This window comes from Lynx canadensis, chromosome E3 (assembly GCF_007474595.2).
Source record: "Lynx canadensis isolate LIC74 chromosome E3, mLynCan4.pri.v2, whole genome shotgun sequence".
NCBI classification, from domain to species: Eukaryota; Metazoa; Chordata; class Mammalia; order Carnivora; family Felidae; genus Lynx; species Lynx canadensis.
The window spans coordinates 22429318-22451440 of record NC_044318.1 but is presented as its reverse complement, the minus strand read 5'-3'; the positions used below and the strand labels follow the sequence as shown (position 1 = coordinate 22451440).

Genomic DNA, 22123 nt, shown 5'->3' with positions numbered 1-22123 from the left:
TACTGGAGAATAGCTGCAGTTACCCAGAAAGGCCGCCGAAGAGCTGCTTTCTTTTTCAATTGTGTATCTCTGTGAAGCTGTTTTTTTCATATACTTCAGTGAAAATAGCATATTGCAACAGATTGAAGCAGATGAGAGAGTCTAGCGGTCTTTTTTTAAGCCAGACAGACATTAGAGAGATTTCCAAAAATGTACAAACGGTGCTACTCTTCTCACTTATTTTTTGATGGCAAAGTACACTTTATCACTTAAAAATATTTTATGCTAACATGTAATGGGTTTAATATTATTAAATGAATATTTAAAATACAGTATTTGAAAACGTCAATTTTAAATTCTATGTGATGAATATCAATAGAAATAACCCGCATAAAAGTTCTTTGGCATCCTCAATAATTTTTTCTTTTAATGTTTATTTATTTATTTATTTATTTAAAAAATTTTTAAAAAGAATTTAATGTTTATCTTCTTTGAGAGAGAGAGAGAGAGTGAGCAGGGGAGGGGCAGAGAGAGAGAGGGAGATAGAGAATCTGAAACAGGCTCCAGGCTCTGAGCTGTTAGTGCAGAGCCTGATGAGGGGCTCGAAGTCACAGACTGCAAGATCATGACCTGAGCTATAAAGTTGGACGCTTAACCAACTGAGCCACCCAGGTGCCCCTATTTATTTTTGAGAGAGTGGGGGCCGGGCGGGGGGGGACAGAGGATCCAAAGCGGGCTCTGTGTGGAGAGCAGAGACCCTGATGCGGGGCTTGAACTCCCGAACTACAAGGTCATGACCTGAGCCAAAGTTGGAGGCTCAGCTAGCTGACTGAGCCACGCAGGCACCCCTGCATCCTCAATAATTCTTTTTTATTTTTTTAATGTTTTTTTAACGTTTATTCATTTTTTGATAGAGAAAGAGTGTGAGTGGGGGGGAGGGGCAGAGAGAGAAGGAGACACAGAATCTGTAGCGGGCTCCAGGCTCTGAACTGACAGTACAGAGCCCGACACGGGGCTCGAACTCACGGACTGTGAGATCATGACCTGAGCCGAAGTCGGATGCTTAACCGACTGAACCACCCAGGCGCCCCCTCAATAATTCTTAAAGAGTGTAAAAAAGTTCTGGGATCGGGGCGCCTGGGTGGCGCAGTCGGTTAAGCGTCCGACTTCAGCCAGGTCACGATCTCGCGGTCCGTGAGTTCGAGCCCCGCGTCGGGCTCTGGGCTGATGGCTCAGAGCCTGGAGCCTGTTCCGATTCTGTGTCTCCCTCTCTCTGCCCCTCCCCTGTTCATGCTCTGTCTCTCTCTGTCCCAAAAATAAATAAACGTTGAAAAAAAAAAAAAGTTCTGGGATCAAAATGTTTGAGAATTGTTTCTGTAAAGCACAAAATACAGTGTAAAGATTTAGCCACTATTCCACCATTCAGAAATAACGTCATTCCAGATGCCTCTCTCTATATAGATACAGAGCGGTTAAGCTAAATAAAAAGACAAAGTGGCATCATATCATACATTTTAATTTTTTTAAAGATTTTATTTTTAAGTAATATTTCTACCCAATGCGGGGCTTGAACTCATGACCCCAAGGTCAAGAGTCACATACTCTCCTGACTGAGCCATCCAGGTGCCATAGTTTTTATTTTTCATAGCAACAAATTGTAGTTTTACCTGAGTTGAATGGGAAGTATTAACCCTAAGGGAATTCCTGACCTTGGGGTGGTTTTGCCACAGGAATATTAGTTTGTAAAAGACACCTCTAGGATTAAGAAGAAAAAAAAAAAGATTATGAAAACCATTTTCTTACTACATGTTTTAATCCTAGCCCATATGTTTTGAGACAACGTGCTTGTGAAAGAAGAGGGAGTTAGGCAGCACACCCTCTGTGATTCCTACATATGTTTAGTCTTGATTCTATATTTAATTCAAGCTTGCTGTAGTCCCCTTGCCACAGCTGCTCCATTCCTTAATTCTGCGTTTTTGTTTATTGCTTTATTTGCATGGTTTCACGAACAGGATCCTCCTTAAGAGGCCGTGGGCAGTATGTTACCTGAGTTTTTGTGTTTGAGAAAATGTCCCCTTCCTTCGTACTCAAAGGAGAGCTTTGGGTTAAGTCATTTTCTGCCTCAGAACTTGTGGGTACTCTACCACTGCTGTCTGGTTTCTTGCGTGACTGTGGAGAAGTCTGAGTGTGGTGTTTTATCTTCTGTGCTTGTGCTTTTTCTGCCTACGTTCCTTCCTTATTCCTAAGATTCTTAGTCTTTATCATTTCTTCTTGAGGCAGAATAAGCCCCTTTATTTTGTATATGCACGTCTTTTTTTCAGGAAAGTTTTCTTCTTGTTATAGCTTTGAATGTCCATCTTCTCTAAAATCATGATACCTTTTTTTTTGCAATCCCCATTTCGTCTTGCGTGCTTTCCGTTAGTCTCATGCTTCTCAAAAATGAAGCCTGTTGGAGGTTCCTCAGAAAGTTAAAAAAAGAACTACTCCAGGACCCAGCAGCACTACTGAGTATTTACCCGATGAATTACAAAAACACCAATTCAGAGGGATATGTGCACGCCTATGTTTATAGCTGCATTATTTGTAATAGCCAAGATATGGAAGCAGCCCAAGTGTCCCATCAGTTGATGAATGGATAAAGAAGATGTGGTATGTCTATTCAATAGAATATTGTTCAGCCATTAAACACACACACACACACACACACACACACACACACACACACACACAAAGAAGAATGACATCTTGCCATTTGCAATGACCTGTATGGATGGAGCTAGAGGTATTATGCTATGTGAAATAAGTCCGAGGAGGACAAATACCATATGATTTCAGTCATATATGGAATTTAAGAAGTAAAGCAAATGAGAAAAGGAGAAAAAGAGACAAACTAAGAAAGAGACTCTTAACTGTAGAGAACAAACCGATGGTAACCAGAGGGGAGGTGGGGGGTGGGTGAAATAGGTGACGGGGATTAAGGAGCACGCTTGTGATGAGTGCCAGGTGATTAAAATAAAAACTTAAAAAAAAAACTAAAAAAATTAAGCATGCGCAAGAATCACTTCTTGGAAAGTATGTAAAAACCTGTGTCTCGACCACACGCCTCCAGGATCCCCAGCAGCACGTGTGGGCGGGGCCTGAGAATTTATATTTCTGACAAGCTGCCAGATGTGCTGACGATACAGGTCCACAGACTTACCTCGAGCAGCGCAGTAGTTCTCAGTGTTTTAGTCTCTGGACCCCCTTATTTAATTGAAATATAATTGACCTATAACACTGTAGCTCCAGGGGTACAACGTCATGGTGTATGTATTGCAAACTGATGGCAACGGAAAGTGGAGTTAATATCCATTACCGCACACGATTAAAAATTGTCTTTCTTATGATGGGAACTTTTAAAATTCACTCCCCTAGCAACTTTCTTTTTTTTTTTTTTTTTTTTTTTAATTTTTTTTTTCAACGTTTATTTATTTTTGGGACAGAGAGAGACAGAGCATGAACGGGGGAGGGGCAGAGAGAGAGGGAGACACAGAATCGGAAGCAGGCTCCAGGCTCTGAGCCATCAGCCCAGAGCCCGATGCGGGGCTCGAACTCACGGACCGCGAGATCGTGACCTGGCTGAAGTCGGACGCTTAACCGACTGCGCCACCCAGGCGCCCCTCCCCTAGCAACTTTCAAATGTACAGTGCGGTCTCGTTAACTAACCGTAGTCACCACCGTACATTGTATCCCCAGGACTTCTGTATCTTCTAACTGGAAGTTTGTATTTCTTGACCCCCTTCACCCGTTTTGCCCACCCTGCCACCCAGGATGGCTTTACTCCTAAAAGTCGCCATGGTCCTCAAAGAGCTTTGTGGGTTGTATCTGTTGACATAACACTGAGGAAATTTACATTAATTCATTTAAAAAGAACTGATGAACTCTACATACGAACAAAGAATGTATTTTAACGAAAGATGCATTCTCCGAAGCAAACGAAAGTTTCCTGAGTGGCATTATTTTACGTTTCTACAGGTATCTTTAATGTGTAGCTTGGTGAAAGGTGGCTTTTGTTTTCTCTTTGTTGTACTTAAATTGGTTTGTAAGAGACTTGGTAGGGTGGTTGTTAAAACCTTTGTGTATTTCCAGGTGACTTACTGAGTAACCTGCTGCAGAGTCCTAGTTCAGCCAAACTGTTGAACCAGCCAATCCCCATCCTTGATGCGGAGAGTGAGTATATGTGTTCCCTGGCCTTGGAGTGCCTGGCCCATCTCTTCAGTTGGATTCCTCTGTCTGCCAGCATCACCCCGTCCCTCCTAACCACCATCTTCCACTTTGCGCGCTTTGGCTGTGACATCCGGGCCAGAAAGATGGCATCAGTTAACGGCAGCAGCCAGAACTGTGTGTTGGGTCAGGAGCGTGGCCGTCTTGGGGTCCTGGCCATGTCCTGCATCAATGAACTCATGTCCAAGAACTGTGTGCCTATGGAATTCGAAGAGTATTTACTGCGTATGTTCCAGCAGACTTTCTACCTCCTGCAGAAAATCACCAAGGATAACAATGCCCACACGGTGAAGAGCAGGCTAGAAGAACTCGATGAGAGGTAATGAACACGGGTGTGGAACCGGCTGCGCCCTAAGAAGGGGCCTTGACTGTTTACCGTGTTGTGCCGCATGGTGTCTGTAATCCTCTTTGGTTTCAGAATTTGGGGCTCCTGATGAGGAACGGACAGGTAGGTGTGTACCAGTAAGTCTGAGCTTAGCTGGAAGGGCTAGGGTGGTAGAGGGGAGCGAGCCACGTTTGGAAAGTGACTGTGAATTGTGCAGGTTTGTTGTCTTTTCCCCCGTCTGTCTCCTGTCCTCCCTTCCACCCCCTCCCTTCGTCCTCACGATTCGCCTGCAGGTCTGAGTGGCGCAGGAGCCGAGTCTGCTGCTTGTGCGTAGCCAGGAACGTGGGAGGAGGCCGCGGAGGTACAGGAGTTCTAATCCCCCCTTTTCACTTGACGTTGCTTGTCAGTTTTGACTCCGTGACTTTCCCCCAGTGCACATCGTGCAGCGTGTAGGCATGTCGTTGTTACTGTGAGTTTTACACACACGGCACATTTCCATCAAAAGCAAGAGATGGGAATATGGGCACGTCTTAGCGTGGCACACACCGTGTTTCTTTGTGACCCTCCCCTTGAATGGAGCTGAAAATTACCTCGCTTTTCCTTCTGAAGTACTCACACAGATGACGCTGTCACGGTACCCTGAGGCGTGGTCTCATGTATCTCCCTCCAGATGATGTCATTTATCTGTCTTAGAGCTTTCATCGATGTGACGCTGGCTACTGCTGTGTAAAAGCAAGAGAGAAAATTAGAAACTTACATATAAAAGCATCATGTTGACTGTTCAGAAACTTCCAGGCAGATACATTGTATTGAGTTAGAAAATTCTTCTAGAGCGCTGGGCAGCAAATGTTGTTAATATGTTAATCCACTTTCCTTGGCTTGCTTTTTGCTATTAAGCTGGGTAGAGTTAAGGCATTTTCCTTTTCCTTAGAGTAAGTAGAAGAATGTAAAGTCAAGTGCTTACAGACCATTTTAGTGCTTTTTAATTTAGCAACTTTGTTAAGGTTTTCTAAAGTTAAAAACATAGATGCCTAAGATTGTTTTGGTTTGGTCCATCGTAAACAAGCTTTGTGCGAAATTTTCTTTGTATAATCACAAAAGAGCTCATAATCTCTTACGGTGATATGTTGGTTTTATTTTTCATTTTATAATAGCTTTCTGTATGAATTCAGAGGCATCGGCATACAAACAGACAATTTCATATCCTTTCTAGCTTTGGTTAAGAAAGGCTGCACTTTATATGTTAAAAAAAAGTCTAGCCGCTCGTACCGACCATCAGGTATCAGTTGTTTTGAGTTTTACGTGAGGCATAACGTTCGCGATGGCTGACGTTCTGATGGCATAGAGATGTCGTCGTGGGTTACCTATGTACTGATTTTGTTACGTGTAACTTCTGTGCTTTTGGTTTTATATTTTAATCCTATGCTTCCTATTGCCCTGTGAAAGCTGAGAGGTGCCTGGAAGCAGAAAGGTGACATGAACAATACTGTGTGCTTGCTTCCTGGCTCTTGGGCCCCTGACCACTAATTCTAAACAGCTAAGTCCATTCTCGGTTGTTTAGGGGCTACTTACCCCAGGGCCTTTGCTTCTCTTCTCCTTTCCTGCCTGTTTCTAACTTTCAACTGCTCATTAGCACCTGTACCAGAAGGTGGGCAAGGGAAAGAAAATGAGGTGAAATAAAATCTATAGTTTTAGCTGCCGAAAGGCCCTTGTTTGTGTGCCCAAAAACTTGGGTTGGAGAGTGAAATAAAATCGAGATTGCGTGACATTTACCCAAGCTTCTCTTTATTTCATGGGTGGCAGGGAATTGAGTGCATCTTCCTAGAGAGCAGTAAACTGGGTGACGGCTCTGACTGTCACGTTAGAAGCAGAACGAGGAATAAGGAGCCTCTGCTGTTGAGTATCTGTGGTCAAAGGCATCGAGAGAAGTCTCTTCACGCCTGACTCTCTCTAAAAACAGTTGATTCAAACACCTTAACTGTGTTTCAAGTTTTTGGTCCCATGATCCACAGAGACGGCCATTCTCCTGATCAAGCAGATTAATGTTTTTGTTTTTGTTTTAAACTGCAAAAAAGTTTACATGCGTGTTAGCTAGCCGTTTGGAGGTCAGGCAGGCAGGTTGGCCGCCCTCAGGGTGCTGGGTCCCAGGCACAATGTGGGACATTTTATTTATGGGGCAATTTTGCTCTTCTGCGTAGTTGTCTTTTTCTCCCCCATTATTATTGCATAGATCCTTGCTTTAAAAAACAAAAAACAAAAAAACAAAACTTTTTGCAGTTAGGACTTTCAGAATTGGTTTTAGCCATTATTTAATTTTTGACTAAGGCCCATAAGTAAGTCTTTATCGGTGTCCGCAATGTGATCTCTGGAGGTACGTCCATCTCATTTTCGAATCACCTTTTGGTATTTAGGGGCTTAAAATGACAGTTTGTGACATGTGAGAGTGATGATGTGCTGTGTATCTAGTAACAACAGTCTCTTATCCTTGCAGCTGGGACCCACACTCCTCTGGGAAATGATATTGTACATACACATGAGTTGGGGAGCCACTGTGCTGTGAAAGGAAAGAGCACTGGCTTGGGAATGGATGGTAGTCAGTAGTCCCATTTTGCCACGAGCTGGCCCAGTGACCTTGGGCGGGTCACTGGATCTCCCTGGGCCTCGTCTGTACAGTGAAGCGCCAGACTGAATTGTCCCCGAGGCCTGTCCAGCTCGGGCAGCTTCTTCCCCTCCCTTATATTTGCAGTCACTTTCTGAGTAGATTGGGATGTGCTTACGTTTATTGAGTGCTGGGAGCCGGAGGGCGGGGGGAGGGAAAACGAGCATTAGGTTCCAAGTCTGCATATACGTTATCCAGATGCCATGCCTTTGGTATAGCCTTGTTTTGTTCTTAGCACATTCATGTTAATATTTTGGGCTCCTAGCAAAGGCAACCGGCCTTCCAGACTTGCCACATTGACATGACGCACATGCTCTGCCCCTTGACTTTTTGGTATCATTTTCTTTCCCTTGAATCGGTTGTAACATGAAGGACTTAGAAACCGCGAGAGCCCTAGTTTATAAGATGTCTTAGTAGAGAGTGCCTGAGGATTAAAGTTGCTTTTCTGCTATGTTTCAGGTGGTAATGGAATGAAGGGTTGCCTGACCTGTAGGTAATTGTTGCAGGCCTTTATCTTTTTAACTGAAAAGCTGTTTTAAATCTGTGTAGTTCTGTACTGAAAGAAATTTGGATTGAATTTGAGTTCTCTTCTAAGGAGGTGGCTGGGTTTCTGATCGTCTCTTCTCGTCTTCTTGTCTTACTTAGCTATGTCGAGAAGTTTACTGACTTCCTGCGGCTCTTCGTGAGTGTCCACCTGAGAAGAATCGAGTCCTACTCCCAATTCCCTGTGGTGGAGTTTTTGACGCTTTTGTTCAAGTACACATTTCATCAGGTAAAGCACCAGCACCGCTCATCCTTTTCCTCCTGAAAAAGCGCGCTTTGTTGTTTCCAGGGTAAAGAGTTTATTTCCCGAACATTTATATAGTGTTGGCTTTGTGAAGATTAACACGTTTGTCCTTCCTAAAGACCCTTTGAGGTGGGTGTTATTATCGTCATCTCCACTTCCCAGATAAAGAAACTGAGGCGCAGAGTAACCGGCTCAGGGTCATACAGTTAATTAAGTGGTGGGGCCAGGCGTTTGAACTCCTAGAGTCTGTGTTCTTAACCACTGTTTTGTTGGAGAAGCAAAAGATAGAAATAGTCTGAAATTAGGGCCTTTCCTTCTGTAACTGGCACTAAAACTTCCTACAGGGAGATGATAAATAATGAAGCTCGGGGCGCCTGGGTGTTCGGTGGGTTAAGCGTCCGACTCTTGGTTTTTCAGTTCAGGTCATGATCCTCATGGTTTGTGGGTTTGAGCCCTTTGGGATTCTCTTGTCTGCCTGTCTCTCTCTGCCCCTCCCCCACTCACTCTCTGTCTCTCTGTCTCTCTTAAATAAATAAACGTTAAAAAAAAAAAGCAATATTTAAAAAAAAATAAATACTGAAGCTCTGAGGAGTTAAGTTTTGGCGGATCGGATTTTTTGCTCCCATTCAACAAATACTTTTTGAGCTCCTTGTGTATCAGGAGCTGGGCGTATAAACCCTCACAAGCAAAGTCCTTGTGCCTTGTTTACATTTTGTGGCCCAGTGTCTTTTCTTTATATACATATTTTAAACGGTTTATTGAGGTAGAATTATATATCTCATGAAATTCACCCATCGTGATTGTACAGCTCCATGATGTTCACTAGATTTATAGACTCGTGCAGTCATCGTCAGCCTGGTTTTAGACATTTCTGTCGTGTCTTCTCCCTTGTGCATTTGTGTGTGTGTAATTTATTTTTTAATTCCAGTATAATTAATGCAGTGTTATATGAGTTTCAAGTGTACAATATAGTGATTCAACAGTTCTGTACATTACTCAGCGCTCATCCTTCTGTGAGTGTCTTTAAAATAAGTTTTCTATTGAAGTATCACACCCATTCGGAGAAGCATATAGATCCTGCGTGGACAGCTTGATGAATTTTCCCAAAATGAACACAGCCATGTAACCACCACCTTCGTCAAGAAGTAGAACATTACTGCCAGCTCCGCCTTGGGTGCCTTCCCCTTCACTTCCCGTGCGTCACCCCGATCTTGACCTTAACGTCCCAGATTCCTTTTGCCTGTTGTGGAACTTCTCTCAGTGGATGTCTCCAGTATATATTTGTTTTGTCTGGCTTTTTCATTCCACGTCATGTTTGTGAGATTCACCTGTGTTGTGTGTGTGGCAGTAGTTTGTTTTCATTGCTTTATAGTAAGTCATTATCTGAAAATCTGTCCCACTGCAGATGAGCTGCTCGGTTTTTGGTGATCATGAATTCTCTTGCAGTGGGCGTTCTCATACGTGCTTTTGGGTGTACCTGTGTAGCTCTTTCTGTTGGCGTAACCTGGGTATGACGTTCCTGGGTCAGGGAAGGCATGTGATTTTATAAGTTGTGGATTTTACGTGTCGTGGAAGTTTAAACCACCGATGATGTAGCTTCACGAGGGTAGAAGAGAGACAAGGGCCTAGGCTGGGAGGGGTGTTGTGTGTGTGGTTGGGGATTTGGAGCGAGGGTTTGGTGTGTGAGCTAGCCTTTCTCAGGGGGGTACTTGGCACATAAAAATAAGCGCCCCCAGTGGGTGAGGGTGAACCGCTCCTGGGTGCAGGGAGGGTGGGGGTGGAGGAGGACTAGGGTTGAGGAAGTATCAGGATGTCTGGTAGAGGGGCCAGTGAGTGCAGGGCAGGAAGGACAGCACTCTCAGTTCACCAGACCTAAGAGAGGATGGGAGAGGTGATGAGATGTGGGAGGGCGAGGGGGTGGGAGAGAAGCATTCCGGGTAGGAGCGTTTCGAGATGGATCCAGAGACCTCCCGGAGGGGACCGGGAAGAAAGGATTCAATAGATACGTTAGAATAAGCGTAGCAGAAATGAAAGAGATGGGGAGCCAGTGCTGAGGTCACAAAGAAGGGGTTTTGGGGAAAGTGGAATGAAAATGTTTTGCAGTTTGCTCTGCCTGTGAAGTTTTATATCTGCCCTTTATATATGACATAGAAGAAAGCTAAGTACAAGTTTTAAAGTATGCATGTCTTATGCCTACTTTTTTGGACCTGACCCCAACAAACAGTTCTGTGTTGGAGCTCTGGTTGTTTCTATGAGGTCTGTGTCCTTGGACCAGTCTTTTTAATTGCCTTCGATTTCAGTTTCTTCACTTAAGGAGATCGACTGTGGTGGGCATCTTCACAGTCTTGCCCCTGTTCATCTTCTGTGGTCCTTTGCCTAGAATTTTAGGTTGGTTTTCCATTGAAATCAAAGTGGTGGTTTTGTATGTTTATATATTACATGTATATATACTGGGAAAAGAAATGAATATGGTCATGAAGCAGACAACAAGCTTCTTTCTTTGTCCTTTACCTGAGGTTACTGTCAGCTGAGCTTCCTTGTACTCTCTTGGTCTCCTGTATGAGGACCTTCCTTCCTTCCGTTCTTTTTTTTTCTCTTTCAAAACGTTAAAAACATTTTTTTTTAAATTATTTGTTTATTTTTTAATTTACATCCAAGCGAGTTAGCATATAGTGCAACAATGATTTCAGGAGTAGATTCCAGTGATTCATCCCCTATGTATAACGCCCAGTGCTCATCCCAACAGGTGTCTTCCTTATGTCCCTTCCCCATTTAGCCCATCCCTGCTCCCGCAACCCCTCCAGCAACCCTGTTTGTTCTCTGTTTTTAAGAGTCTCTTATGTTTTGTCCCCCTCCCTGTTTTTATATTGTTTTTGCTCCCCTTCCCTTATGTTCATCTGTTTTGTGTCTTAAATTCCTCATATGAGTGAAGTCACATGATGTTTGTCTTTCTCTAATTTTGCTTAGCATAATAATACCTTCTAGTTCCATCCGCGTAGTTGCAAATAGCAAGATTTCATTCTTCTTGATTGCCGAGTAATACTCCATTGTGTGTATGTGTGTGTGTGTGTGTGTGTGTGTGTGTGTGTGTGTGTGTATACACACCACATCTTCTTTATCCATTCATCTGGAGGCCCTTCCTTTCTGGGTGCGGGCTCTTGGACTATGGGAGTCAGTGTCCTTTGAGGTCCAGGAAGAAGCAGATTTGAGCATTGGGCGGAGGGGCAGGAAGCTAGAAGGTGTTCTGTGCAGTTTACTGTAGGCTGGGCTGCCTATCGTAAATGGGCAGGGTGCACTCCAGGGTCAGGAGCTGGCGGTAGTAGGGGAGTTCTTTGGGGTAAGACTTAAGAATAAGAAATGAAGTGCCCTCAAGAGACAGTTTTAAGTTCTCATCTGGTCATTAACAGTGTGATCATACTTTATCATGGTTTAATTATCTGCAAAGCTGGAAAACGTTCTTTCCTCTTGTCTAGAGGGTTATGAGTGTACTCAGTATTTTTGCCTTTTGTTTCTAAAATTCAGAGGGGTGCCTGGCTGGCTCAGTTGGCGGAGCATCTGACTCTTGGTGTCAGGGTTGTGAGTTCAAGCCCTGTGTTGAGTATAGAGATTACTTAAAAAAAATTTCATAAGAAATTTTAGTACTGGTCATCATGTGTTGAAGGAATAGTAATAAGACAAAGGTGGTGTTAGTATCTTTCTATAAGCATCTCCTCTCTCTCGTTTCTTGTCCTACATTTTTTCTTTCACTGAAGTGTCCCACCACAGCCCCTCTGGCCACTAGTGCTCAGCAGGTGTTTGCCTCCAGCGTTGCTCCCCTCGCTGTGGTGTCCCCTCTGAGCATCTGATTTCTGTCTTCCTGGTCCTCTTACTGCATCCTTAGCAGTTCCTTCTGGGCCTTGCATTTTCATCCCGCCCCCTTTTCCTAAAACAGTGCCTGGGGTGGTGTGGCACCGGGGAACGGGGCTCTACGCCAGGAGTCTGAAGTTCCACATTCTGGTTCTCTTTCTGTTCCTTATCTTTTCATCTTGCGCAGGTGACTTTGCTTTGGAGCCTTGGTTTCGTTTTCTTTTCTTTTCTTTTCTTTTCTTTTCTTTTTTTTTTTTTTTTTAAATTTTTTTTTTTCAACGTTTATTTATTTTTGGGACAGAGAGAGACAGAGCATGAACGGGGGAGGGACAGAGAGAGAGGGAGACACAGAATCGGAAACAGGCTCCAGGCTCTGAGCCATCAGCCCAGAGCCCGACGCGGGGCTCGAACTCACGGACCGCGAGATCGTGACCTGGCTGAAGTCGGACGCTTAGCCGACTGCGCCACCCAGGCGCCCCTTTTCTTTTCTTTTCTAATATGTTTTAATTTGTTTTTGAGAGAAAGACAGCACAAGCAGGGGAGGGGCAGAGAGAGAGGGAAACACAGAATCTGAAGCAGGCTCCAGGCTCTGAGCTGTCAGTACAGAGCCCGACGCGGGGCTCGAACTCACAGACTGAGATCATGACCTGAGCTGAAGTCTGACGCTTAAGCGACTGAGCCACCCAGGCGCCCCCCAAAAGTACTTCCTGATCAGCTATGTTCTGTGGAGGAGAACATGGGTGTTTTTAAACCTAGGAAGGCCAACTGAGTGATTGACTCACAGGGAGCTCAGCAAGCTGAAGCCAGGGAAGACTCCCCATCTCCTGGCTGTGCAAATTGAGTGCCTGTCTACAGGCTACTTATATTATTTCCACGTGGCTTATTTTCTGTGCTTATTCTTCTGGTTCACTTCATGTCATGGACATCCTGGATTTTGCAAAGGATGAAGTGGAGACAGGAAATGGTCATTTTCTTTTCAGAGGATGGCCCTGTCAGGTCCTGATTGTTAGTTCCAAGGCAACCCTGTGAGTTGTGAGGTTGGACTCTGCCCCAGTCTGCCCCGGAAAAAGTTAGCTTTCTGTCTCAGACTGCGTACAGAACTCCCATCTCCTGCTACCACCCAATGGGCAAATCCCACACATGCCCTTTTAAGCCTCTGGATTTCCTTGTGGATCCGAGATGGAAGGAAACTGATCCAAGAAGATGATGGTCTTACTTCTTTCCCTATCTGATCCTGCCGCCCAACATTGCTTCAATGAAGCAATCACAAAACCAAAGAGCTCTTATAGGTAGCAAGAAATTCAGTGGATATAGAAGGGATTGGGGGGGGGGGGGCACAAGTTGAAATTGAATATGTGTGAGAAGGACTAGACGTTGGAGAATGTAGTGCCTGGAGTTTACATGAAATAGAATCTCAAGGCTCTTGAGGAATCAGAGCGCAATGAGTCAGGCACTAGACCCTACAGAGACTTGTTCTTCTCTCCTCACTTTGTCTTTGTCAACACCTGGTTAGAGGTTGCTCTTAGCCCATTGGACACCCCTCCTTCTGCAGATGAGATCATGCCTGAGAGTCAGACTTAAGCTAATTTTCAGTCTGTTATGTAGGAAGACTGCAGATGTTACTTTTCTAACTTTCAAATATGTAAACTTGTCACCTTCAGAACCATCGAAACTTACTTCTGGTTTCCTAATGATATGTAGAAGGAGCATTTACTGGGGTGGGAGGGGGGTGGTAAAGGGACCTGGTTTGAATAAATCATGTCCCTGGATCTCAATTTCTTTTTCTCTAAAACAGATTTGAATGGGATGATCTGTAAGAGTCCTCCCCATCAATCTCAGATTTAAAGATTGGTGTCTGCTTGGCTTATTGTGTAATTAAGTTTGTCCTGCATAGAATCTCCCTAATAATGATATGTTCCATGGCACCTTTGTCTTGTTAGGTTCACCAGGGCCCAGTCATGAAAACCATTTGAAAGATTGCAGTTGTGGTTACCAGGAAGTGGAGGGAATCTAGGCTTAGGGTTGTACCATCCTGATGGAAATAAACACTGGTGGGGATGTTTCTTAGGAGAGCTGCGTTAAGTAATTTCATTGTCTGGATTTCTTTTGCATCATAGCCTACTCATGAAGGTTACTTCTCTTGTTTGGATATCTGGACGCTCTTTCTGGACTATCTGACAAGTAAAATTAAAAGCCGTCTGGGAGACAAGGAAGCAGTTCTCAACAGGTAAACCTCAGAAATACCGATAAATAGAAATAGACATTTTTGTGTTTTTCTTGTGGCTTAAAGGGACAGCCAGGCCGTCAGACCTCTTCAGTGAAACTGGGTCACACAAGCTGGGTAGGTAGTAATGTCATTGAGCATTTTCATATATTTTTTTCCCCCTTTAAATATTTCATTTTCTTAAAACATTTTATTTTCTGATTAAAAATGTAATTTGTATAGTTCTTTAGCTGTGATGACTGTCTCAAGGGTTTGTTTTTAAGTGGCCCTTATTTTAGAGATTAAAAACTGAAGTATTTATTGGATGGATGAAATGATAGGACGTCTGGGATTTGCCTTAAAATAATCCACTGGGATAGAGGGAAAGGAGGGTTGGCCGTGTGTTGATAATTGATGTTGACCTTTATTGATGGTAACTTAGGGTTCATTATATGCTAGCTCCTTTTGTATGTGTGTGAAAATTTCCTAAATAAAGTATAGTAAATACCTGCTGTGAAAAATAAGTATTTTAAAAACTAGGAAAAGATAGAAAAATATAAAGAAAAGATATCCATAATCCCACAGTCCAGCGATAATTACTTTTGTACTTTCTATTGTATTTATTTCTATTTTATTTATTTATTTAATTGAAAAAAATGTTTATTTATTTTAGAGAGAGAGTGCGAGTAGGGGAGGGGCAGAGAGAGGGAGACACAGAAGCTGGCTCCAGGCTCCGAGCTGTCAGCACAGAGCCAGATGCAGGGCTTGAACCCATGAACTGCGAGATCGTGACCTGAGCTGAAGTTGGATGCTTAACCGATTGATCCACCCAGGCGCCACTCTATTGTATTTTTTAAAAAACAGAAAATGGGGAAATGTTTTTCCCCTTATGTTCCTCAAGGTCATTTTTCTTGCTTGCAGGCAGAAAGTGTAGTTCCTGTCCACCATAGTTATTTAGTTAAGAAGTGAAATATTGAGCTAATGAATCTAGAACGCTTGGCACATTACGAATGCTCGCTCAGTAGATGGCATCAGTGGTTGGTGGTGAGTGAACACCCCTTCCTAGCAATGTGCCCCGTGGGGGGCGGCGAGGAGAATCCTGGCCTGGGAAGAGATCGGACCCTCTGGAAACCCACCCTTGTATTGCTGAAGTTTTAGTGAGTTTTTATAATCTTAAACTGAATATTTGCATTTCAAGTTAAAAATCTGCACTTTTGTTCCCAAACATTATTTGTGTGATTGCAAAATAGCTTGCAAGTTGCTTTGTTGTCAGGTCAGATGTGCTTTGTGGGTGTATATTCGTGTATCCGAAACTCTTACACAACAGTAGATCCTGTTTTTGGTGATTTTGCCAACTAAAAGTTAGTTATTGTGTTTTTGAATGAGATTCTTCAAAGGAAAGGTATTTTTGCCTTATTCTCTATTTTGTATGCTGAACAGTTGGGTCCTGTAGTTCCGGGACTGTGCTTGATTTTGCTATGTTTAGTGGGAGACTTGACATCTCACGCTTGTTGGAAGAATAAACTGAGGAAATGATTAACATGAAAATGCTTTTTAAAGCACAGTACAAACGTGTTTTAGGTGTGGAGAATATGGTTCCATTGAGAAAATCTGCAGAGTGTAGTATTAAATAGATTTTAGTATTAATCTGGCAGATCATTAGTGTTAAAGATACACTTGTGCACACCAACCTACCGACAGAAGGAGCAGTGGTATAAAATTTAAATTCCTTTTCTGCTTCATGGGAGCAGTGTTACTTTTGGTCAAGTTATATGCTGATCACATTTCCTCTTGCAAAATGTGCATGTTGACCTTTCTCTCAGGATGGTTAGGATTCAAGGAAATCACATATATAAAATGCCTGGCACAGTATTTAGCCTGTATTAGGCACTCAGTAAATGGTCGCAGTGATGACTGCAACCATGATAATAAGTAGTAGAAGACGTTGCTGCCGTCGGACTGTGGTGGTGACCATGGAGTTCAGTGATCAGGGCCCCCAGGTGGCCTAAAGGCCTTTTAGTCCACCTTCAAATGTTGACCTGTCTGCCCAGGCATCTGTCATCTGATGTCACTGGGTTGTCAGGGGTGATGGCTGATCACTTTCAACACTAGGAATTTTTTTTGATGTTTATTTATTTATTTTGAGAGAGAGTGTATGAGTAAGAGAGGGAGAGGGAGAGGGAGGGAGGGAGGGAGAGAGAGAGAGAGAGAGAGAGAATGAATCCCAAGTGGGCTCTGTGCTGTCAACACAGAGCCCAACGATTTGGGGCTCAATCTCAAAAACCATGAGGTGAAACCTGAGCTGAAATCAAGCACAGGACGCTTAACTGACTGAGCCACCCACATGTCCCTAAGAATTTTTTTGTTGATCATTTGATTATCATCCTAAATGAGGCTTTCTAATTCTTTATGACTTTTTTTAATGTTTATTTTTGAGAGAGAGAGAGAGACAGTGTGAGTAGGGGAGGGGCAGAGAGAGGGGGAGACACAGAATTCGAAGCAGGCTCCAGGCGCTGAGCTGTCAGCACAGAGCTCGATGCAGGGCTCGAACCCATGGACCAGACCGTGAGATCATGACCTGAGCTGAAGTTGGACTGAGCCACCCAGGTGCCCCTATGACTTTTTTCCCCCCAAACATACACTTACAACACTTTTATGCCCTTGAAAAACAAAAAAAGCCTTGAAATCTTCAAAGCTCATCTGGGGTTTTTTGCTATTAGTTAACCATCACCAGGGAGCTGTTTATTGAGCAGATATCACTTAGTATCTGGGTTACAGATTACAAAGAGGGCTGTATAAGGTAGTCCGCTGAGGGGCACAAAGAAAATAGTTGAATTTTAACGTCTATATTTTTCCGGTCACCTCTTAAACACTGTATATTTATGCAGGTGTGCGCTCAAGTCCTTAAATGAAAGTTTTGAAGTGTGGCAACCACTGTTCTAGGTTCTAAGAGACCCTGATGCGTCAGAGATGTGCTGTTTCGCAAAAGTAGTTGGTAAAGACCGCTGGCTACTGGTCGTGACCCACTCATTTTAACTGAAGCACGTAAATGTGATCAAATGTTTTTCGGCTGGTAAAATGCATCTGAAAGAAGTTGAGGTGCTTTTGGAATCACATTTGTGGCTTAAGCCAGAATTTCAGAAGCAATTGATGTTGCAGGAACTCGTCAAGAATGTTTTCTTGGTGTCTTAAATGGGAAACGTAGGTGTGGTTAAGTCACTCAGTTCCTGTCCCTTGCGGTTTACAGGTTTTGCATCATCCATCACAACAAAGTGGTGTAGGCATTGTAGGCTACAAATTTAGAAGCACAAATGTACATGAGTTTATTTTTGGACCTAGGAGCTTGGAAATCGGAGCTCCTCATGTTCCTCACTCCGTGAGAATGCTCCAGAGTTTCTTGATCAGAGCTGCTGGGGACTTGGGTCCCTCTGTGCGAGGACTGTGTTCTGTAACTTAGCAGAACAAAGCCGCTGCTGGAGCTCGTGGTCCGGGTTGGCCATCTTCAGGTGGTGGTTTGGGAAGACCTGAATTTCAGTTTCCTTTTCCTCCGTTGTACTCTGGGGAAGGTTGTGCCGACTTACAGGTTGTTGAGTAAACGAAGTGAACCGGTGCGTGTCGAGTAGCTTGGCCGATAGTAGGTGTTTGGTGAAGAACTGATTCTCTTCTACTCGCTCCCTCTCACTCCCTTCTCTCTCTGCTTGTCATTGTGAGAGGAGCCACCTGTGTAGGAACTTCTTGCAGGAAGAGGAGGAAACCTGAAGGGAGTTAAGCAACCTCTAAAGTTCTCGAGTCATGTCCTGTGACCGCTTCGTCGTGAGAGTGCTGGCAAGGACCAGCCACAGAGCAGCCAGGGATCCCGAGTGACACCGGGTTGGACTGTAAACACATGTGGGCGAGCGTGAGAACAATTGCTGCCCTTTCCTTCCGGGTGGGTTTTCTGCTTAACAAAAAGGAAGTGCTGTTGTGACCCCTGACATTTTGATACACTTAATAAAAGGTGTCAACTAGGTTTCTATCAGGGCTCCGGTCGTTTCCTAGCTCCTAGGAAGAGAAATTCATGCTGTTGACGGCCCCAGAGAGCAAGTGAATGGGGTCTCAGTAATTTCAAAATTGGGCCGGCATCCCACCCCTGTCCTTTGTAGCCCTCTCTCACTTGGACTTTTGTCTGTTTATTGCCTGCATTCGTGTTTTTGTTCATTTGTTCTTTCACCCGTCCTTTGTTTACTGAACACCTACTCTGTAGTTGTCCTAACGTGTACAGTTTTATTTAACTCAGAAGTTGGGGTGCTTCGGAATCACATTTGTGGCTCCAGTCACAGAGGTCTGTAGGTTTGTGACCGTTGCATGTTTAAACATTTAATGCTACACATTTCTCTCTGAGTACTGCTTTAGCTTCATCCAAAAAAATTTTTAAGTTTGTTTTTGAGAGAGAGAGAGAGAGAGATACATAGAGAGAGAGAGAGAGAGAGAGAGAGAGAGGGAGAGAGAGAGAATGCTCAGAGAGAGAGAGGGAGGCCCAGAATCTGAAGCAGGCTCCAGGCTCTGAGCTGTCAGCACAGAGCCCGACGCGGGGCCCAAACCCACGGGCCATGAGATCATGACCTGAGCTGAAGCTAGATGCTTAACCAAGTGAGCCATACAGGCACCCCTCACTGAAGATATTTTCTAATTTCTCTTGGGGTTTCCTCTTTGCTGTTTAACTTCCAGATATTGGAGATTCTCCATCTGTCTTGTTACCATATTCTAGTTACCATGATCTGCAAACGTAGTTTGTGTTCTTTTTAATTTCAGTTCTTTTTAATTTGTTAAGATTTGTCTTATGACTTAGTTGTCTTGGTGATTGTTCATCGTGCACTTGAAAAGAGTGTGTATTCTGCTGTTGTCGGATGGGGTGTTGTGTAAATGTTGGTTAGGTCGGGTTGGCAGGTGGCATTTCTGTGTGTCCTCTGTCATGTTCAGTCAGTGACCGGGAGAGAGGTAAGCTCTCCGTGTGTAATTGTGGATTTACCAATGTCTCCTCTCAGCCCTTATCAGTTTTTGCTTCATTTATTTTGAGACTCTGTTGTTAGTTTCACGCAAATTTAGTTTCCCTTTTCAGTATGTCTGTTTGACTCTCTGTCTTTATCTGAGGTTTTTAAGAGGTTGCTTTGGTATTACAATATGTCTACTTTTCCTTTTAACCCTTCACCACTGAGAGTGTATGTAGAAGAAACCTTGTCACCACATAGATCCTTTTGCTCTCCCTTTATACTGAAGTTGCCACATGCTTTATGTCTATATACGTGGACAACCCCAGCAGACAGTGTTTTATTTTTGCCTTCATCCATCATTCATATTTTAAAGATCTTAAGAGGAGAGAAATAGTCTGGAGAACAGTAGAGAAATGGTATTTACCCAGACATTTTCAATTTCTTGGCTTTTGTCCTTCATTCTTAAAGTTCCAGGTTTTTTTCCTATGATCATTTACTTACTGTATTAACGAGCTTGGGCTGTCCTGACAAAATACCACAGGCCGGGTGGCTTAAACAGCGGGAATTTACTTTGTCACAGTTCTGGAGACTGGAAATCCCGGCTCAAGGTGCTGGCAGGTTCACTTCCTGGTGAGGACTCTTCCTGGCTTGCAGACTCTCGCCTTCTCCGTGTCCTCATGTGGCCCTTCTGTGCTTGCACGGGAGAGCGAGTGGCACGCATGCACTCTCCCCTGTCACTTTCTCTTCATGTAAGGCCACTGTCCCATTGGATAGGGTCTCACCCTTATGACCTCACGTAACCTCTGTTCCCATTTTATAGGCCTTATCTCCAAGTACAGTCACACGGGGGATAGGGCTTCAACATAAGAATTTCCAGTGGACCCAGTTCAATTCAGTGCCTAGCACCTCCTGCCCGAAGAACATTACGGAGGATGGTTATACCAGCTGCCTTAAAAAAAAGTCTTCGACAATTCCAGGGTACTGGCGTCTTGAGGTTGGCTTCTGTTGATCGTCTTTCCCTTGATTAATGGTCAGTGTCTCCTCATTCTTTGTATGCTGACTAGTATCTCGAATGCTTTTACCTCTTTATGTGAACCAGCCTCAGGCATGGCTTCCGTCACCACGGTCACCTTAGGCTCAGAGATGCTGCATGTAGAGACCTCGCACCCGCAACGCAGGTAGCAGGAATGAGAAGGGGAGAGTTGGACAAAAGGCTCTTGTCCGGAGGCTCTGCCCTGTGACTCCTTTTAGCATGTCCTCGACCGCTGCCATCTGCAAGGGAGGCTGGGAAATGTGGTCTTCCACTCGGCCTCAGCGCCCAGTGTTGTCTTGCTGAGGAGGAAAGGAAGAACAGGTCTTGGGTAGGGAGCCGGAGTCTGCCACACCCGAATACTCTGCCCACCTTCACCAGCCACTTGGGGAGAGCAGTTACTACCTGAGTGTGTTTAGCCTGGTTCCTGGTTGGGGTCCGTTTTCTATGGGATAAGCTTTTTTTGCAGCCAGAGCTGCTAACTGCCGGTAGGGGTTTAGGTCTAATTTAGGGTTATTCTGTGCATTTTACAAAGTCTTTAAAGTCCCTTTTGAGCTCAGCAGGACAACTTGTAGATGACGGGTTTCATCTGTCCTCTGGTCTGAAGTGGATTTTCTTTCCTAGCAAAATTGTGAAAATGCACTGGTCCATCGTAGTGATTTATAGCATAAACCTTGTGTAACTAACTTTAGGAATTTATGTCTGAGCAAATGGCAAATATAAGCTCCAGGCTTAAGTGTTTGATCTTACCTTTCTCTGAAGTCGACTGAAATAGGATTTTGAGTCTGCTGGCAATTCTTCCCACAGACGTTGCCTATTTTGTGAGTGATCTTCCCTGCCAGCGTTACTTTCTGGGCGGCCTTGCTTGGTTGCCCATCCAGCCTGGGTTGTTAAGTCATTTGCAAACACTGCGGGGAGGGGTGGTCAGTGTTTCTGTCTTAGTGAAAAAAAGAACTCTTGTGCTTACCAGACTCTGCAGTGTGACAGCATAGGAGGATTTCCAAGTAGTCTCGAGACTGTGTACAGAGTCGTTACAAGGGTTGTAGCAGACTAGATGGACTGACTGTATTTGATCTTGGCACTGGATTCCTTTTAGCTGTGGTTAGCTTGTCTGGTATTCACCTGCGTTGGATTAGATGGTTCATTAGGTAGAGTCCTGTCAGGAGAACGGACACCACACTTAATTGTTTTAAGAATTCGGGGGGCACCTGGGTGGCGCAGTCGGTTGAGCGTCCGACTTCAGCCAGGTCACGATCTTGCGGCCCATGAGTTCGAGCCCCGCGTCGGGCTCTGGGCTGATGGCTCAGAGCCTGGAGCCTGTTTCTGATTCTGTGTCTCCTTCTCTCTCTGCCCCTCGCCCGTTCATGCTCTGTCTCTCTCTGTCCCAAAAATAAATAAACGTTGAAAGAATTCGGTGTAAGAGATTGATGAAACCGGTGTTGGAGGGCCGGAAGAGCAAGAAGGAGACACCAAGATTCAGCAGATGAGAACTACAGGAGGCAGCCCACCCCCAGGGCTGAAGGAAAAGAGTGGAGCTGTTCAAATCTGGATCGCAGGGATGGGCCCCGTGCAGCTCAGGTCTCTGAAGAGAGGGCACCCAGGAGCTCGGCCAGGCAGGGGGGTGGAGGCTTGGAGCTGGTGCTCACTCCTGAGAGGATGGGGTGCGACCTGGCTGCTGCTGGCACCTCCGAGAGTGCATGCGGCTGGCTGTAGGAATGTGAAAGCTGAAAGTAGGACCAGTTCTTACCTCCAGGTGACCGTCACTGGGGTGACACTGCCAGGGCAGCGAGCCCACCAGGAGAATGGCATCCCTGTGCTCCTGCTGCCTCTTGGTCTTCCTCCAGCGCCCCTGCTGCAGAGCCTCCAGGCAGAGGAGAGGTGTGCTCTGTGCAGCCTGGGCCCCGACGTCACAAAGCGTGCGGCTGGATTGGCGCTGGACGCCTGGCGTGAGTGCCCGGCTTTGTGAGTGGGAGCAGTCCCTGAGCCTGTCTTGGAAGCGTTTCGGGACAGACATTTAGGCTTTGGGATTTGTTCTTGAAAATTAGGGTTTGGTGGCCCTTG

The 22123-nt window shown here is 44.6% G+C and overlaps 1 protein-coding gene across 8 annotated transcripts in view; it reads left to right on the top strand.

Annotated features, from left to right (window-relative positions):
• The window catches only part of XPO6 (exportin 6), a 103986-nt gene that overhangs the window by 48209 nt on the left and 33654 nt on the right, over positions 1-22123 (top strand). For all 8 annotated transcript variants that reach the window (XM_030301112.2, XM_030301110.1, XM_030301109.1 and 5 more), the window contains 3 exons: positions 4108-4561; positions 7872-7998; positions 13977-14086. In XM_030301112.2, coding sequence (XP_030156972.1) covers positions 4108-4561; positions 7872-7998; positions 13977-14086 — 691 coding nt within the window. The remainder of the gene's footprint in view (positions 1-4107; positions 4562-7871; positions 7999-13976; positions 14087-22123) is intronic.